The following is a 21,498-nucleotide window of genomic DNA, read 5'->3' on the forward strand; positions in this document are numbered from 1 at the left end:
TCATGGTTTGTCCCCACTCAATCTCATTTTGATTCCCGCACTCCACAATGTGAAAGTGAAGTGAAAAGAATAATCGATCTTCAGAACGTAGCAGATTCGATGCCTGATGTGTTTTCTGATATCGCTAAAGTGACAAGATCACATATACCAGCTGCAAATGTGCCTGCAAGGTTAGAAGTCCCCAAAAAGGGGCATGGTGCCGTAGTAGGAGGCAATGCAACCACACTTAGTGGAGGTGTGGTTGAGGCCGTGGCTCCTCAAAGGAATAAGGGGAGGCCACTTGGTTCGACTAATACTCGCCCAAAGAAGAAAAGGGCGACTAAGGCACAACCAGATCCATTAATCATCGATGTGGAGAATCTCTCTCATGAGATTATCTCTTATTATAGTTATGTCCATGAATCATTACTAGAGAACGCTCCGATGTGTGGTATGATTCCAGAGAACAAAGAAATCTCAATGAATTATGAGAGTGCACATGAGTTGATGGAAAGATCTTCCATACACATTGATGATGCATTTGCATATAACGTTGCTCATGAAATAATAGAGCATGATGATATCGAACCACGCTCTGTTGTAGAATGTCAACACAGAGCAGATTGGCCTAAATAGAAAGACGCAATCCAGGTAGAATTAGATTCACTGGCAAAAAGACAGGTATTTGGTCCGGTAGTGCTAACACCACCAAGTGTAAAGCCTGTAGGACATAAATGGGTATTTGTCAGAAACCGTAATGAGAAGAACGAAGTCCTAAGGTACAAGGCTCGCCTTGTGGTGCAAGGTTTCTCACAACGCCCTGGAATTGACTATGAGGAGACATACTCCCTCATAATGGACGTCATAACGTTTCGCTACCTTGTTAGTTTGGTAGTTTCCGAAGGACTGGACATGCAGCTTATGGATGTGGTTACAGCATATCTCTATGGGGATCTAGATTCAGAGATATATATGAAAGTGCATGATGGCCTTCAATTGCCCAAGTCAAGTGACTCTAAACCACGGAGTGCGTTTGCAATCAGGTTGAAACGCTCACTTTACGGACTAAAGCAATCTGGGCGGATGTGGTATACCCGTCTAAGTGACTACTTGATTGGGAAAGGATAAAAGAATAATGAATTGTGCCCCTACGTATTTATAAAGAAAACAAGTTCCGGATTTGCTATTGTAGCTGTATATGTTGATGACATGAACATAATAGGCACTCTTGATGAAATAAGAGAAACCACGAGCTATTTGAAATCCGAATTTGAGATGAAAGATCTTAGGAAAACTCGGTTTTGTCTAGGCCTTGAACTAGAGCACCGAGCTTATGGAATTTTAATCCACCAGTCTGCATATGTCTAAAAGATGCTCAGGCGATTTAACATGGACAAAGTGCACCCTGTTAGCACTCCCATGATCGGTCGAAGTTTGGGTGTAAAGAAAGATCCATTTCGCCCACAAGAAGAGAGCGAAGAGGCATTAGGAGCTGAAACTCCCTACCTAAGTGCAATAGGCGCATTATTGTACTTGGCCCAATGTACTCGACCAGATATTGCATTCTCAGTGAACTTGTTAGCTAGATTTAGCTCAGCGCCTACGCAGCGTCATTGAAGTGGTGTCAAGAACATATTTCGATACCTAAGAGGAACCATTGACTTGGGTTTATTCTTTCCTTATAATAAGACAGGAGGATCCGCGAATGGAATTTCAGTTCCTAAAGAAAAGGTCGATGACAAAATTATTATCCCCTACTCTGAAACCCCAAATAATGTTTTGGTTGGTTTCGCTGATGCCGGGTATCTTTCTGACCCACATAAAGGTTGTTCCCAAACTGGTTATGTATTCACTATTGGAAAAACGGCAATATCTTGGAGATCAACCAAGCAAACCCTTATGGCTACCTCTTCGAACCACTCAGTGATTATTGCTCTACATGAGGCAGTTCGTGAGTGCGTATGGCTAAGGTCCATCATTACTCATATTCGAGGAACTAGTGGTTTAAGTTCTACCACTGAAGAGCCTACGTGCATTTATGAAGATAATGCAGCTTGCATCGAACCGATGAAGCTAGGTTATATCAAGGGTGACAATACGAAACATATATCTCCAAAGTTTTTATACAATCAGCAACAACAAGCTCTCCTCAAGATTCAAGTGAACCAAGTTAAATCTGAGGAGAATGTGGCAGATCTATTCACCAAGTCATTACCTAAAATTACGTTTGAGAAACATGTAAAAGATATAGGAATGCGAAAGCTTTCCGAACTCTCCTGATTAAAGTAAGAGTCATGGGGAGGGGTAGACTTTAGGGGGAGTCTAGATCCACACATGTCATTAGTGTGTTGTACTCTTTTTTCCTTCGACCAAGATTCATTTTGTTCCATAGGGTTTTATCATCTGGCAAGGTTTTTGATGAGGCAACAGTTCACGCACTACTGTGTCTTTGACTTGGCACAAGGGGGAGTGTTAAAGGAAAAACATTATTTCCTTATTAGTGTGCCAAGTCAAAGTAACTGACGGAGACAATTGATATGAATTATGTAACAGATCAATTCTCATTCATTGTCATTAAACTAATTGATATCTTTCCATGTAATATTTCCCCTATATAAAGGGGGTTCGTAATAATATGAGTAGACCAATTCAGTTTTCACTTTTACAAAGAAGAAATTATTGAAAACGCTCATGTCAAGTTCTCTTATTAAAGGGTGTCAATGATAAAATGGTTCATTTTGTTTTTACAAAATGATAAATAGGGGGTGTTTTGCATATTTTCCATGTCCATAAATACCTTTTTATTAAGATGGGATGTGTAAGCCTCTCTTGTTTTTTTTTCTACTCTCTCTCTCCCAAACTTCCTCTCTATTAGTCTCTAGATAGCACCATCACAATCCTCCATCGCAGATCTACCCTCTCTGATTTCTCACCTCCCGTCATGTATATCCACCATCATCCGACTCTCATCGCCACAGTCGCAGCCCCCCCCCCCCCCCCAACCGCTACCGAGTCTTGAGATATGGATAACGTGATCTCGCTCGTCAACAAAATCCAAAGAGCTTGCATTGCTCTATAAAACCACGACGAAGCCAACAAATTACTGACTCTTTATTTCTGGGGCGGTTGGCAAAAGAGACACTGCCATGTAGTATTTGATTTTTGAATTGATTGAATTTGTATTCATGTTTCTGATTAATTTAGGGTTTGTGAGTTTAGAAGTGTGAATTTTGTGGTTGTTTATATTGTGTGCCAGCTTGTTTTTGACAATATCACATTCAAAATTGTGAAGTAATGCATGTTTTAAAAGATGCACAAAATATGTTTGACAAAATGCGCGAGAAGATATGAATGCACGTGGTCGATCATGATTAAGGTGTGTATGAGAGACTAGATGTGAGAGGACATGGTGGAGTTTTTTCTCATGAACTGATGATGTGAGAGCTAGGGAAGATATTTATGTTCTCAAAGGTACTCAAGTGTGTGAGAACTGGTATTTACCAAGACAATTTCATAATACCGACATAGTCACCTGACAGTTACAAACACAGTTACCAAAAAAGTCACTCAATGCCAATACGGTAAGACAGTTTCTCAGTGCTAATAGTGGAGGTTATGAAGAAGATGGAGAATTGTGATCACTACCAATGTGGATACTAGATGCTAGTTGATGGTGAGCTAAGAAAATCAATTGAAGAGGAAGCCCTCTATAACTTCTACTCGTTTGCTATTTGGGTTGGAAGTTGTACGTTGTGCAAGTTCATCTAGTTTTTTTGTAGATTATAATTTTTACATAAGTGGTTGATTACCAAGACCGTTACTCAATACTAACTTGGTTACCAAACAGTTACTCACACAGTTACCTAAATAGTTACTTAATGTCAATATATTCATGGAGACCGTTACAACAACAATCTCACTTTCATTATAACTATCATGTTCTATTATATGACTATCATATTAATATTTGGTTGTGTAACTATATTTATAACTATGTCAATACAATAACCGAGGGAGTTAATTACATCAAAATTACTTTGAATGTTACATCATCAGTTACTTGTTCTTCATGTTCCATTGTCGTGGTCCAGTACAGCGACATGCTGCACTTATTATACACTTTCGGTGATGGTGACTTAATATAAGTACAGTTACCAAGACATTTCCTCCATACCAACAAAGTTACTCACACACTTACAAAAAAGCTACTCATTAGAATAAAGTTACCAACACGATTACATAGAAAGTAACCAACACAATTACTCAGTGCCAATATAGTTACCGAAGCAGTTTTCAAGGTAACTACCACGTGACTACTTCAGTAACTTGTCGTGTAACTATGTCACATCCGAAAATGGGTTATGACTAATGTGGTGGATTTATGTTAAGCATTAGGCAAAAACGTTCTTTTGATTATAACTATACTTTTTTTTAAAGTAGAAAAAGAATTTAGATCTTGATAAGGAAATAGAGTAAGAAAATTGCAAATTGAAATATTGAAATGTGGCCACAATTTTAGTTCATGTACATGACATTTACAATGTTTCCAAGGAAACTACAAGATAGAATAATTCAAGATAAAAAGTGAACTTTCATTTCAAAACTAGAAAAGTACAACTTGTCTTAAAAACAATTCCACCACATCTTAGTACCCTTTCTCGAGGTTCTCGAGGTTTATACCTCAACTAAATATACAACATTTACACATCAAAAATACAAGTACATCTCTTGGGATAGTACTCTATCTATATCAGTGCAGAATAGTGATCAAAACAACACAGTCAAGCTTGTACTTCAAACAAGGTAAGACTCCATATACTAGCACCTCAAGATAGTTCAAGAATACTGGAACCACTTCCACTTACATAATTCTTACCTGAAAGCACAAATAAAATGGGAAATGAGCTTCACAATCTCAGTATGTACGATAAGCAATCGACTTAACTAAGAATTCTAAATCAGCACATAATATGCAATGAAAGGTGATTAGTAGAATAATGAAAGGGCGAGAAGGAACGACATATAAAGATTGCTACTGAACACAAACTGGAATGAATCCAAGACATTTTACATCAAGCTTTAAAATAGGGCTAAGCATCAATATTCAAAAGAAAATGAGTAAGTGATATCTAGGGACAAACGAATGAAGGAAAAATGTAGATTATCATAAGAAAATAGCCCCAAACATTAACCAAGTAAAAAGGGACACGACAATAGCATTACAGCTCATATTTTGTAATAGAATTTCCAGCATCTCTTTCCTTTTGTAGCTGCTCAAACTACAGCAACATGAAGCTTTGCTTCAAATAAAATCTCATCAAACTTAGAACATACCGGTTAGGGCCCACTGCTCAGGTAACCACCGAGCAACTTCCGCAAGATAGCAGATCCTGATCAGGTTTTAGGTGTCTTTGCACCGTAGAGAGACATTCTTTCCTGAATAACTTTCTCGGGCCTAACCGAATAAAAACAAATAAATCAAAAAACCAATGTTTTCTAGGAGTTATTTACCTCCATAAAGCGAACCGAATATAACTTGAATCCTTGTCCAAGCCTAGGACATAAATCTGCCTAGAATAAGTCTTTTACAAAGAATCTCAACTTCTCTTACAAGACAAAACTTTACCAAAGAACAAGAAGGGAGAGACTAACTTGTTCTCCTTAATTGAATAGAGAGGGACAATAGTTAAAAGGTGGAATAATCCGTGTGGCTGGGTGCATATAAGTCCGCATGCAGATAAGCCTTAGCTTAAACCAAGAAAAAAATGAATTTCCTACACAACTTCAAAAACATATAAATAAAATAAAATAAGTCCTAATCAAGAAATATGTCACGCCCCTAAATCCAAGACCACTATTATATAGAAATATAGTTTCTGAATTAGAGGTGTGACCTTAAAACCAATAAAAGTTTTTGAATATTACTTTTAATAGGAAACAGAATCAGAGTTATTTTACAATACAGCGGATTTAGAAATACTGAAATTTACCGAAAATACATGAGTCTCGCATTTATTGTCTTGAATAATAATTGAAGAAACACCATCATTTTATTTAGTAGATTTATCACATTCCCCAAGCATCTACTCATTACTTAAAACTAAGATTGTGTAGCATCATGAGTTAGGGCTCGTCAACGGGCCGGGCCTCAATAAAATTAAATAAGTGGCGGGCCGGGCCGGGTATTTTCAAAAATACGAAGATCCAAGCCCGCCCACCTACGGCGGGTCTTGCGGGCTTTTGCGGGCCGAGCGTTGCAGGCTTTTACGGGCCGGGCCTTACGGGTTTGTATTAGAAAAACAATATAATACTCTAATTTAAGGGTTTGAAACAATAAAAGATTTGTTAGAAAACATTCTAAAACAAAAGTCACAAAAACATATTAGTTTCGAAATATTGTCGATCAACATCAATAGATGTGATCGATATATATATTTAGGGACCGTGTAAAAATTTCATCCAATTTGGACCTCGTTGAACCGTCGGAATTTTCGGTCAACAAAAAAAAACAGGCGTTTTCACATAATAAAATCTCATTGACCGGGGCTTTGCCAAATGGTTTTCTCGTTGCGACAATGCATGATCGGTGAAAACAATTAGGTGATTTCAAATATGTAAACAAATTTCCACATTCGCATCTTGGTAATTGGTCCCCCCTTATGGCATATTAGTGTTGTTTTTGGTTTACCGGAAATTCCGACGGTTAAACGAGGTCCGAATTGGATGAACTTTTAAAATGATCATTAAATATATATATTCATCACATCGGATGGTGTCGATCGATTCCGAGAAGTTTCCTTCATATAATCGCTTCATAATGTGATAGTTTTATTATAACCTAATATAAAGGTTATAATACATTAGTGGACACTTCGGCGATCGACAACTCAAATTCAAAATATGGTCGATCGACACCAGTATATGTGATCAGTATATATATTTAGGGAACCCGTAAAAATTTCGTCTGTTTTGGATATGGTTTGACCGTTCGTACCAACGGTCAACTAAAAAAGAGACGTTTTGACATATTTAAACCTCATTGACCGGGGCTTTGCCAAATAGATTTCTTCATTTCGACCGCGCACGATAGGTAACAAAAATTAGGTGATTTCAAATATGTAAACAAATTTCCACATTCGCATCTTGGTAATTGGTCCCCCCTTAGTGCATATTAGTGTTGTTTTTGGTTTACCGGAAATTCCGACGGTTAAACGAGGTCCGAATTACATGAAATTTTAAAATGATCATTAAATATATATATATATTGATCACATCGGATGGTGTCGATCGATTCCGAGAAGTTTCCTTCATATAGTCGCTTCATAATGTGATGGTTTTATTATAAACCTAATATAAGGTTATAATACATTAGTGGACACTTCGGCGATCGACAACTCAAATTCAAAATATGGTCGATCGACACCAGTAGATGTGATCGGTATATATATTTAGGGAACCCGTAAAAATTTCATCCGTTTTGGACATGGTTTGACCGTTCATACCAACGGTCAACTAAAAAAGAGGCGTTTTGACATATTTAAACCTCATTGACCGGGGCTTTACCAAATAGATTTCTTCAGTTCGACCGAGCACGATAGGTAACAAAAATTAGGTGATTTCATATATGCAAACGGCTCTCAGCATTCACATATTTGTAATAGGTCCTCCCTTAGGGCATAATAGTGGTGTTTTCGATTTACCAAACATTCCGACGGTCAAACGAAGTCCGAATTGGATGAAATTTTTACAGGGTCACTAAATATATATACCAATCACATCGGCTGGTTTCGATTGATCCCGAAAAGTTTCTTTCATATAGTCGTTTCATAATGCGTTAGATTTAATATAAAACCTAATATAAAGGTTATGATACATTAGTTGACGCTTCGGCGATCAATAACTCTAGTTCAAAATATGGTCGATCGACACCAGTAGATGTAATCGGTATATATATTTAGGGAACCCGTAAAAATTTCGTCCGTTTTGGATATTGTTTGACCGTCCGTACCTACGGTCAACAAAGAAAAAGGCGTTTTGACATATTAAAATCCTCTTTGACCGGGGCTTTGCCAAATTGGTTTCCTTGGTGCGATCACACACAATCGGTGACAAAAATTAGGTGATTTCAGATATGCACACGACTTTTGGTGTTCGTATTTTGGTAATGGGTCTTCCCTTATGACATATTAGTGTTGTTTTCGGTTTACCGAAAATTCCGACGGTCAAACGAGTTCCGAATTGGATGAAATTTTTACATGGTCACTAAATATATATACCGATCATATCTACTGGTGTCGATCGATGCCAAGAAGTTTCCTTAATATAGTTGATTCATAATGCAATAGTTTTATTCTAAACCTAATAAAATATGTATGTATAATATTTTATTATTTGGTGGGCTTTTAGCGGGCCGGACCCACGGACCGGGCCGGGTTTCACACCTCTAATTTAAGCCTGGCCCTCTACCCACGGAAGCGGGCTTTAGCGGGCTTTCTCGCGGGCCGGGCCGGGTAAAAGCCTGTCGGGCTTGCGGGCCTCCGCGGGCTAAATGATGAGGCATATCATGAGTAACACAAACTCATGAAGTACATAATACATTCTTATAATAATTTGGCTAATGAGAAATTCAAATATGAACAACCAAGTAAAATGTACCAAGAACCAGATGTATTTGGTCACACAAATTCTTACTTATGCATATAGATATACATATCAGCAGCAATATATTCAATCAATTATGTGAATTTTTAAGAAAACTGGTAATTAATCACAAAGTCACATGATAGGGTTCACGTTTACCCAAAACACGGATAAACCTCAACACCAAGGCCAACACCAAAGTATGTATACTCAATGTCAATTCTCATATGAGTATAATAGTGCAATATCTGTAGGGACTAGGGCCCAAGCCTAACTCACAAAGCACATAACAATTTTACCAGTAATTCACTTAAGCACGGGGTAGTACTAATCAACCGGCTTCACACCTCCAACTCAATAACGTCAATAGAATATCACAAAGTTTAGTAATTAAGACAATATTTTAATACTTAAAATATGTATATATAATCTTACACCAAGATATAAATACTTATCAATAACTCAATGTATGCATGAACTAAACAAGTTAATAAACTTGAAAGTAAATGTGCAAATAAAGTAAATGTGCTTTAAATTAAAAGTAATTAGATAAAATTAGTTAGTAGTCAAATAATTAGTAGTCATTTCTCTCCTAATAAGAAAAAGTTTTTTGTCCAAAGCAACATTTTCCATTCAAATAATAGTGTCAAAATCCATCAACTTTCCATATCGATAACTCAATCGATAAACGTCCAAATTAGGCATATGAGGAGTCTATGTTCAAGGATTTTTCGTAAGGAATCCAATAGGATAAGTCATACAGTCCATTTCAAAGTCATTAAGTCCAAAAAGTTCAAGCAAAGTAACAGTGCAGAAACCGATCGTCAAGTTATCATCTTAGATGTCTACATATTCTACTTGTAACAAAATTTTTATCATTTCAAGTATAAAACTCAAAAATCGAAGCCATGAAAAACTCAAAAAACAATCTCAACAAATCGAAATCGTCTTATCGTCACAGTTTATCGTTACTGAGTTCATAGTACAACTCAGTCGAATGGATTATTACAAAACCAATTTAAATTCAAGCATTATATCAAATGGAAAATGTAAAATCCCTTCAATCCTCACCACAAAATAAAATAAAGAAACTTCGAAGTCTTGAGAGTAGTCCGTCAATTTTGCTAATCCACACCTGCGGAACTATCCCCTACACCATCGAATAGGTGCACCGGGATTGCAAACACAAACCTGGTAAGCTTTGCAGCTCTATGAGTAAAATGACAATATAATCATGCATAGTAATACAAGAATAAATACTGAAAATATTCAATTATAAATGTACTCATGAGTTACAGGACAACACATCTGGTTGTCCAATAATATCTGAAAATATAAGTGCTCATGAGAAATCGGGCAACCCATCTGATTACCCAATTACATTTATAATACGGGTACTCATCCATTACCCCTCATGCAGTACGTCGCCGGGCATTGGGCAACCCATCTGTTACCCAATATCCCAAAAATATGGGTACTCATAAGCTGGTAACCCATATGTTACCTCTCATGCAGTACACCGGCAGACAGACTAAAGCTCTAACTACATCAAAACTTTTGCCCGGCTAAGGCTAAGTTCTGACATGCCAACACGTCCGAAGATAGAAAAATGTTTTAACATATACTCAAGTTAAAACCACGTACAATACATTTCTCACATGTTATTGCACAAGACAAGCGATTCATGCTTAAATAAAACAAATAACATGGTTATAAATAAATTCATTTGAATAGGAATATGACAGTATATCAATATAGCAACCCATATATATCTATCGATTTTACCATTTATACACATACACAACCCACTATATCATATACAAATCATATTTCGATCCTTTAAAATAAAACGTAATTATGAATCAACACCAAGGGTAGACTCGTCATAGTGAGATTTACTCACCTTATTTTCTTGAGCGTAATTTCCACAATACCGAAAGAAAATCCTTTACTTGTTTTATCGATCACCTAAATTGAATAAGAAGTGATTAGAAACGTTACGTAAAACCTCAAATGCCGAATCAGTTCTACTGTTACTGATCAGCAATTTACGGTGTTTACGTAATTACTGTTCACGTATTACTGTTCATATATGTACTGTTTACATATTACTTTTCATATACGTACTATTCCACCGTAAATACTATTTCAGTAAATACTAAATATCGATTTATCTTTCAGAAAATTACTTTTACAATTACTATACGCAAATTACTTTTACAATTACTGTACGTAAATTACTTTCTATATTTATAGTACATAAATCACTTTTTACACAAATTTACTGTTCGGAATTTACTGTTCACGCGCCGCCGCACATGGCGGCGCATGGGGTGCACGCGCCGCCTCCGACAGCCTCGCGTGGCGCTCACGCGCCGCCCACAGTGGCAATGTGTGGGGCCCACACGCCGATTCTAATACAGGCACGTAGCTCGCCCACCGCCGCCCAAAGCCCTTCCTTTTCTTCCCCTCTATCCTCCCACGGCCTAAGGCCGCCTCCTGCCCCCATCACACTCCCTCACACGCCGCCCTAGGCGGAGGTACGACATTTTGACTCCAGTTCCCATGAGGCATCGCCCTCATCATGGTGGCTCCACAACACTTTGACTAACTCTACTTCTTTACACTTGATATTCTACTTGTAACAAAAAATTTATCATTTCTTCTGAAACTTTCTAGATTAAAAGTAGAGGTCTTATACTTTAATTTGATATAAAGTTTGTGGAAAATGGTTAAGAAATGAGTGAGATATGAGTTTTTAAAGTTGTGAGTGCTACAAAAGATTTTCAATGAGTTTATGAACTTTAACTTTAATTAGCCATAATTTCTTCATTTCTTTTGAGTGATTCAAAAGCCTAAATTGAAGCATTTTTCATGAGGAATTTAATGATATTGTTTTCTTGGACAAACTCAGATGTTATAAAATACGAAAATATAACTCTTACCAAAACAAGGTATTTTCCATTTTCTCCTTAGCTATGCACTTTGATAAATCTTAAAAGACAAAAGATTATAACGATGTAAGATGTACTTACCTTGAAGTTTTCAGGGGTGAAAAGAAGGTTTTGATGTGGATCTAAAGTTAGATTATTTTAGTAAATGTGGCCCGACTCGCCAAAATACCATGATTACTTAGTGTCATTATAGTTACTGAGGCAGCTATCAAGGTAACTACCATGTAACTACTTAAGTAACTGGCCATGTAACTACACAAACTTATCTTGTAACTACTCAAATCTCGAATAAGTACAACAAGTAAATTGTCAAAAAAAAAAAACAGTGGCATAAGGTGATAATGTATCATTTGGAAAATGGGAGATCTCTCTCTAGAGAAAGTTATGATATCTGGTCCGCCAACATAACATAATCCAATGCTTCTCGACCTCGCTCACTTCCATTGAGGCTTAGTCTTCGGCCACATCACCTCCCCGCCACACTAATCACTCTGATGTTGATTCCCCATCTTCCTATTCCCCTCCACCCTCATTGCCTCCTTCTTTTCCTTCTCCTCCCTAACCTTCTAATCCCCTTGGGTCGGATTATACCACTCTCCCTCCGCCGCCTCGCCCAATCCCAATCGCCTTCCTCCCCCTCCTTGGCTTGTTGTCTACCAACCACAATTCCCACCTCTACACATCTCTCAGCGAATTTTATGTCTCCACCTCTCCCACCTTCCAACTTTAACCTCTCTTCCAAATCCAAAATTTTCCGCCGCCGAGCCAAACCTCGTCCTCCTCTTCATTTTTCCGGTCTCCGTCAACTTTAATCACTACGTCAAGGAGGTGTGGTGCTCCTCCATCATGTGGATTTCCCGTTGGTAACGGAAAATACGGTTGTGGGGGTTTGAGAGAGAGAGAGAGAGAGAGAGAGAGAGAGAGAGAGAGAGAGGTTGGTAAATTAATGAAAGTGTATAAAAAAAAGTGACACACTATGTAATTTTTTTTTATCGTTGGGCAGTGGTTTAATTAACATAGGTTCTTAATTAACATGATTTTAAACTAGGGGCCTTTTAATCATTGTAAGTCTTCAAATACCTTTTTTTTCTTTCAAGCCCGACTTCTATTACTAAATGAATTTTAGATCCGGAGCCGATCCACTACCGCCGGATCATTACAAAGAAATTAGTATTATTGTATTAAACTATTAATGCAGCAAACGAGAAGTCCCCATGTGAAATTCCTCATTCGGAATTAAATATAAGAAAAGGAACAGTAGTTTAGATCATCATTAGTCGGCAAGTTTCCAAGAATTGAAGTTTCAATCGAGCTAGAGTTCCACCATATCCAAATGTCACGTTGATTTCAACAGAGGATTCTTGATCGATACATTTCCATGCAAATGAACTATTGAAGCAATAGAATCCACATACCATTACGTGAGAGAGAGGGAGAGAGAGAGTGTGTGTGTGAGACCTTTCTCATCTTTCTCACACTGACAAGCTCAAGGTATACTTCTTTGAAAAATATATAGCAACACAACTTTTTTTTTTTGAAATAACAAGAGCAACTTTTTTTTTTGAAGGGGAGAGGGTGTCAAGCTAATTGCTTGGTCCCCTAATTCCCAATTTATAGTCAACATTTATTCTAAAAAAAAAAACTTATAGTTCACATTACATCATAATGACTAATTGGATCATCGGTGTCGGTGGACCTTAGCCATATATCTGCTTCCGTTTCATTTGTCTGCTAATGCATACGGCCCTTAACTGCTAATTAAACCAACTGTCTCGCTAGGAAAACATACGCGTTGATTTCCTAGAAAAAAAAAACAAGGAAAAGTGCAACATAATGAAATCAAAACACGTGGCCGTATGACTCATAACCAATACGTGTCTGTCATGCGTGTCGTTAATACACAGGTGTTCCCGAAGTATGAACTATTATTTAAAGAAGCTGTGCGAGCTCATTAGGTTATATCCTCAAAACTCAGATCGATCACAAACACAGTTGCAAAACTCTGCCAATTACCAACTTGAATCACAACCATTTTCTACGAAGCAAAGAAGCAAAAATGGCTGGAGGTATTGGATGCGTGCAGTGCGGGACGCATAGAAACCCATGCCGGTGCAAGGTGATCGGCCCTACCTTGGGGTGCCTGGCCTTCGCCGCGGCGGCGATCGTGGAGTGGCCTGTTGGGGCTTTTGTCTACTGCTTCCGCCACATGAAGGGTCGCCGAATCATGGCTCACCCCGCCACCGTTGTTTACCCCAAAGTTTCTAATTCCATTCCCATTTGAATGATTTGATCGATCCATCCTGCTCTCTTTTTTCTTCATACATGTTAAACAAAGCCCCACTTGTTTCTTTGAACTAGTTCTACGTACGTACTGCTCCTTGTGTCTTTTTTTCTTTTTATTTTTCTTCCACTTATGTATTTGCTATTAATAACAAACTGAATGTAATGAAAGGGTTTATACACCCTACGTATATTTCTACTTAAATCTATGTATTTTGAACCACCTTGATTAGTTAATTTGCAGACTTCCCTCAATCGTTTATTTAACGTACTCATTTGTATTTTTATAGTGTACATGTGTACGTACTTTCAGGATCTGAGATCTGGGTTGGGTGTTTACCCAGTACATCATCCATCACAACAAAACAATACCCAAAATAGAAAAACAAAATTAGATAAGGCTTATCGGGACCTTTCTATTCATACAAGCAAAAATGATTAATATTAATTTTGTGAATAAATTTAAAATTACCAATAAACCCACATGAATACCGAATGCAAGGAGTCTCAATTGAATTAATTAATTTTTATATACTAGCCTTACAAATTTAAAATTACCAATAATCTCAATTGAATGAATTAATTTCTATATACTAATTTTCCTGCAAGCACCTGCGAAAAATCAGTGTTTATGTTCTCCTTTTCACTTTCGTGCTTAAGTCATAATTTATTTATTAGTGCACATATAAAATAAAACAAATGCAGCAAACTACTAAAAACATACTCCGATTTAATCTTGATTGTCCGAACAATTGATCAATCCAAAATGCTACTATTTCATGAAATCAAATATTAAAATTGTAAATATTAACAACCAAAAGCTAATGGATTCAAGTCACAAACTATTAAACGAAACAAATATTCAAAAAGTAGCTAATGGTCCTTTGCTTCTTGGACTTCATGCACTGTCCTTCGTGTCACTTCAATTCTATATCGGCCAAGCTTTCACTAAGATAATGAGACCATACATCCTGCATGCATCTATGTTCGAGAACCTAAATCTAGGGCTGGGCGCGGGCCCGGTCGGGTGTTTTTTTTAAGACCCGGGTCCGGCCCGGTTGTAGTATGACGGGTAAGGTTTTGTTCTTAAAAAATTAGAGTCCCGGTAAAATCCGGCCCGGGTCAGTTAATTGCAGGGCCCGGGTAAAACCCGGATCGGTATCATCCGGACCGAGTCCGCCCGGGTTTCCGAGCCTAACTCTGTTTTTGGCTGGTTGGCGGCGAATCGTCAGTGCGAGGCGACGACAATGGGAATCATGAGATTGGAATTAGTTAAGTTTAGGATTATTTGGTTATGTTCTAGTGTCATTGTATCTATTCTATAAGTTTATGATTACTTACGAAAGCCAATTACGTAATAACACCTAATTTCCCGGGTTTTTTTGTTTAAAAATTTGAAGACCAAGGACCGGCCCGGACATAACAAAGCCCGGCCCGTCCGGACGGGCCCGTCAGTCCGGTCCGAGTTTTTTTTCTTCTTCAGACTTTTTGCCCAACCCTACCTAAATCCGAATTAACTCCTACATATGTATATAGATATTGTAAATATAATATGCACATTTTTAAGGAAAATAGATATATTTCATCGAGCAAGTCGTCCATACCGCCAAAACTTACAATTACCGGTAGCTATGCATGAGAAAAGCTCAAATACAAACTATAAAAAAAACTCATATTCAAGTGAACTAGACTATTACAGGGCAAAACCCACTACACTCCCAAATAGAAAAGAATTATAATGAAACAAAATCCAAAAACAAAAAATAAAAACTAAGGTTTGGGCCAAAGAACGAAGGCCAAAACAATAAACCTTAGAGACCCAAACGGGAACCCAACCTAGGCCACCCTTGCCACCTTATTTTACTGATAACAACAAAAATCTCAATATAGGAGAGAGATTCTAAAATGGGTTCATCCTCATGAGAACCACGTGCACGTGGAATTCTGGTGATAGAAGTCCAAAATCAAGTAGTAATGTACTATTCAAGAATAACAAAATGTCGCAGCAGTATAAACATACATGCACCCAATTTCACAGAGCAAATTGTTACAATAATGTGTAAACCATGTATATGGGTACTGTTGATATTTTAAAAAAATCTGCAAAAAAATTTTGTTTATAAGAAGTTAAAATTGGGAATTCAAGAACAACTATATTGTAGTTTGTTTTTTTTAATATTGAGAGGTTTATCAATCGCAGAAAGGTTTGCTAGGACATAGTGCGTACCATGTGACTAGGAACAATTAAGGTACATCCAAAGAATTCTCTACCATCGGTGTTCATTTCGTCCATATACATCCATCCCCTCTTCCATCTCTACCATCTCATTCGGTGCATATGTCCTCAGGATTAATCGTAACCGTAAACCTAGACAGATTCACATCGACTAATGGTGATTACTAAAGAAGAGTTTAATAGGATAACATACATGCTTGACCGACCTTCACTATCTTCACCCAATTACACTATTTGTTTACCAAGTGGCAACTACCCTTATCTCAGAACTACAAATCTGGAAAAGATAAGCCGTACCTTTTTCATTCATTTATAGTAAATTTATGCTTGAGGTATCGTCTTCCATCAATCTAGTTACCAGTAACTGGTGCGTGATGTAGAGAGGAGAACGACATTTGCACTTGCAGATCAATTAGATACATGGGAGAACTGCTCTTAGGTTTTCTACTGTCCTTTGTTACTCTTTTACCCTTTGTGGGAAAAGTTCTCTGTATTAAACCAGAAAATAAATAAAAGGGCAATTTGTTGGGTTTTTGAGGAGGAGTTTCATAAGCTCTATCTAATTAATATTGATTTCATTTATAGTTTGGTAAATTTATGCTTCAGGTGTCATCTTCCATCAATCTAGTTACAAGTAACTAGTGTGCGATGCAGTGGCGGAATTAGGATTGGATCATTAGGGATGTTTGAACTTAACTATAAAAAGATAGTGAAAAAATGTTACTAATTGAAATCAAAATCAATATACTTAGTCGGTAAATGTAATGAGGCTTACTCTTTTAATGCATATATACAAATAAGATAAATTAACCAATCAAATATTCATATAGCACATCATAATCCAAAATCATTTACAAGAACATTCTATTAGCGGTTTGAAAGGTTAAAGACTGATTAATGAAAACTAAATTAAAGATCGTGATTGATCAATAAAGCTTCGGGAAGATAAGAAATGAAAATAATTTAGATTTGGAATTGTAGACTAGAATATTTTTTTTTTGAGAAATGTAGACTGGACATTTTTTTGAAACCATGAAGAATTTTTTTTCGAACGCTTCAGTTTGGACTCAAATTTATCAATTTAGTTCAAATGACACCTATAACCATTGAAAAAAATATTTATATATATTATAGAAAAAACTATGTATCTAGCATTTTAGAAAAAATCTAACACAACACAATTAATACACAATTGAATAGATTAGCGATGTAATATCTATCTATCTAGCATTTTAGAAGAAGTGATACTTGGCTGAAGATACGCTATTGAGAAAGAAAAGAGTAAAGTATAAAAGGGAAACAAATGAGTAGAATTGGTTATTTTTGGATGCTTTCGCTAAGGAGAATCCCAAAATCAAAAGATTTAAAACCTAGTTTTTTTTCTTGTCTTGACCAATAGGGATGCTTGAGTCACCTCTAAAGAAGCCTAGATCCGCCCTTGGTGCGATGTAGAGAGGAGAACAACGATTGCACTTTGCTTATCAGTTAGATACGTACGTGGGAGAACTGCTCCTACGATTTCTACTATCCTTTGTTACTCTTTTATCCTCTGTGGGAAAAGTTCTCTATAATAAACCAGAAAATAAATAAAGGGCAATTGTTGGGTTTGTGAGGAGCAGTTCCATAAGCTCTATCGCTTTAATTAATCATGATCTCATTTATAATTTGGTAAATTTATGCTTAAGGTATCGTCTTCCATCAATCTAGTTACCAGTTCCTGGTGTGCGATGTAGAGAAGAGAACAACATTTGCACTTTGCAGATCAGTTAGATACGTGGGAGAACTGCTCCTAGGTTTTCTACTGTCCTTTGTTACTCTTTTACCCTTTGTGGAAAAAGTTCTCTGTACTAAACCAGAAAATAAATAAAGGGCAATTATTGGGTTTTTGAGAAGGAGTTCCATAAACTCTATCGCTGTAATTAATATTTAATACTGATTTAATTAATATTGATAACTCTCTTCTTAATATTTTTCTTTTCCATTTCATTAAATTATCGAACTCCAATGAAATATCTTCAAATCAAACAAACATATATATGAAACAGGAGAAAGAACAGCAGTAATGAAAGTAAATGAGTGTCGTCCTCGCTTGCCCAATAGGGGCCAACACACCCATGAGTTTGAAAACCAAAACTAGGTAAGGTAATTTTATAAAACATTTGAGGGTAGGTTTTGGATCTAAGTAAAATCATTTACTAAAGCATGCAAGTCTTGCAAATATCATGCTAAAACAGTATGGCCCTTTTTCATAGGATTGTAATAGACATAATGGAAATGGATGACCGAACCTAACGACTAGGACGCGAACGAGTCACCTCTTAAGTCGAGGCCAACCGCCTTTATTGTTAAAAACAATAAGGGAGCGAAAGTGTCCATTTAAGACAATACCCTAAAATAAATGAATAGCGTGTAAGGTGGTATGGTAACAGGGCATTGTCCCTCCGGAGGTTTTACGGTTTTGACACCGAGTGGTCCTGGACCGGTATCCCAGAACCCCATTACTCTCAGGTCTATGACATTCTAAACAATCATATTCTAAAAGTTGTCTAGTCTCAGGTTTTCACAAGCATTTAATGCATCAATAATAATTTCAATCCCGAGTCCTAGACTATGAATTTTATATAACAGGCCAAAGCAACATGAGAGGGTTAGCTCCCCTACTTGGAATGACGTGCAGAAATCCCAAGTTCAAAACGTAAGCTCCCACTCCTATCTTACTGCTGCTCCAAGGATCGAACAACTCTTGTTGAAGAGTCAATCTCAAATCCGAGACTCGTAGATTAACGACTCGACCTTCTTTCCTAGTTTAACCAGGAAAGTAAAAGTTTGACTTTCCGTTGACTAAGTCTTTCCTGGTTTGACCAGGAGTCGACTATGTTGACCAATGGTCTAAATAACGGTTATCGGCATTGTATCGGTTTTGTAAAATAAGGATATAACGGGGATATATCGAGATATATCGGATTATATCGGATTTATCGTTTTTGCTAATTTTTAATTAAATTTATTATATTTATAAACATATACATCAAAATATCCCAAATAACTTGAGAAATTAAAACTTATAGAAGTGTACTAAATAAACTTCATAAAAAAAATATTTGATTATTTTGACAATTAAAATACATAAAGAGTATTAATTAATAAAAATAAAGGTGATCATTCATCATAAACTCTCTCGTCATTGAATGTTATCAACGAAACTTTCATTTTCTTTAAATTATTTTTTCAAAACGACGTGGTTTTAAAAAAATATTTTAAAAAAGGGCACCGATATATCAGGTCAAACTCGGTTTGACCCGATATATCGCTATTTGACTTGATTTTTCGGGTTGACCGATATAATAGACCGATAAGCAACTTATCGTATCGTTTTCTTAATATCAGGGATATATCGGGGATATATCGAGGATATATCGGGATATTTAGAACATTGATGTTGACCTTGTTTGACATTTTATCAACTAATTCTCGGATAACCCGAAAACAGTCTAACTTTAGTCGTCAAATGATACTAAGCATGTTTTAAGGTTATTAAAGACACTTAGAAACATATCAACGATTTATTTGATTACCGACACATTTTCTAAGTTTAAAGAGTTCTCGATTTCCGAACCGGACGGAAATCGGAACTACGAGTAATTTTCTTCGCCAAGTTTGAAATTATATTTTTACTAAGTTACCTTTACTTATTCAGTAAAACCGTAAATATCATTTAGTAAAATAGTAAAATATAACTTATGGTAAAACAATAAAACTGTAAAAGTCAAACAGTAACAGTCAACAATAAAACTGGTAACTCTCTGCCAGGGGCAGAATGGTCATTTCATACTTCGGTAAAATAGTAAAAGGGTAACTCTGTAATAGTGAAAACCAGGGGATTTACCCCATGCTTCTCCGATCAGTTTCCGGCAGCAAAGGTCGACTCCGTTCAATTAAATTCGACATACAGAACACAAACAACTATCACAACAATGCAACAAGTCCAAAACACAACCAGAAGGAGTGGGTTTGCTACCTCGTCAAATTGTCAGAAACTATATCGATGATGGTTGAGTTCTCTGCCTTTAAAAATGAGCTGCTGCATTCCAAGCACACCTCATAGCCTCCATGCGGCTACCATGTCATCCATAAGACAGGATCGCATCGCCAGCTAGGTGACTATGTGCCCAAAATCGAAACAGAAAAGAAGGGATATGGGAAAATTAGGAATTAGGACCCGTTTTGAAAAATTTAAAAAAGAAATTAAATTGGAAAGGAGGGAACATGGTTGGGCTCACCACTAGCAATCCAAACATGTCACAGAAGCTAAGAAGCCTCGCCTGGAAGAGAGTTGTCGACGGTGAGGCATGGCGGCGACGTGGTGATGTTGATGTAGAAAAAGAGAAACTTAGATTAAGTCTCAATCTATGAAATTATATGGACAATCAAGCTGGGTTAAAAAGATATGAAATCTAGCTTACCAGGAGGAAGCCAAGGTGCTCGTCAGAAGGAGAATCACAGGTCCAATTCCATGGATGATCAACACTATTGCTGGTCCCGACCCAACTGTGATTTTGGGCTGAGTTGATGCTCGATGTGTATGGTGTGTAGATAAGAGAAAGGCAAACGTGATGGTGATGATGCTGTTCGAGCTGGGAAAACGGATCCTCCTCAGAGAACAATCAGCAAGCCCCGGTATCAAACCCTAGACGGTTCGACCTTTCGTTCTCTGTTGTTGCTGGCGTGCCAATACCTTTGAGTTAGGTACAACTGTTGCTTTGTCTGACAATGATTGTGCTCCATGTACTGTCTTCTTCTCAAATGATTGCTCCGCAGTTGCTGATAAACCGCTGAAGTTCGAATGACCTATACACAACCGGAGTTGCTAGGTACCTTTCACTCCACCTCAAGTAGATGGCCGATCTTACTTTAGACCGCTTGGAGAAAAGCAGAGCTTATATTGTGTCGTTAATAGCAGGACTCTCTCGCGAATGAGATTTGCTGAGTAGTGCAGACTTTTGTGTTTGCTAAAAGCTAGGCTAGCGACTCGATGGTCTTGACTCTAATTGCCGAAGTTGATCGGACTTGTTGCTACATGCAACGCGAGGCGTGCATCTGGGTAGCTCCGCTCCGATGGGAGACTTGGTTGCTGAAGCGAATCGGACTTTTACTCCGTGGGGAGATTTTACTATGCGGTTGCGCGATAGTTTGTTTGACGTTGCGTGTGTTATTCTGCACATTCGACCCCTTTATATAGAGAACACAACTTGTTCTTTCTTGCAAATCAAGTCTTGAGAACCTCCTAGTTAATTTAGATTCACCTTCCTTAATCAACTCAGATTCTATACAGCGATAGTCCCCTAAATCTATTCCAATACGGCAGGTAATATTGCTTTGTGATATATTTTCCCCAAATAACCGGTCCAC

The 21,498-nt window shown here is 37.3% G+C and overlaps 2 protein-coding genes across 2 annotated transcripts in view; both read left to right on the forward strand.

The window, feature by feature from the left end:
- The window catches only part of LOC126787543 (40S ribosomal protein S15a-1), a 151,792-nt gene that overhangs the window by 57,979 nt on the left and 72,315 nt on the right, over positions 1 to 21,498 (forward strand). The gene's annotated exons all lie outside the window — the stretch shown is intronic.
- On the forward strand, positions 13,550 to 14,103 carry LOC126787561 (uncharacterized). Its single transcript, XM_050513422.1, has one exon. It carries the CDS (start codon positions 13,630 to 13,632, stop codon positions 13,852 to 13,854), a length of 225 nt encoding a protein of 74 aa, XP_050369379.1. The 5' UTR covers positions 13,550 to 13,629; the 3' UTR covers positions 13,855 to 14,103.

This window comes from Argentina anserina, chromosome 1 (assembly GCF_933775445.1).
Source record: "Argentina anserina chromosome 1, drPotAnse1.1, whole genome shotgun sequence".
Classification (NCBI taxonomy): Eukaryota; Viridiplantae; Streptophyta; class Magnoliopsida; order Rosales; family Rosaceae; genus Argentina; species Argentina anserina.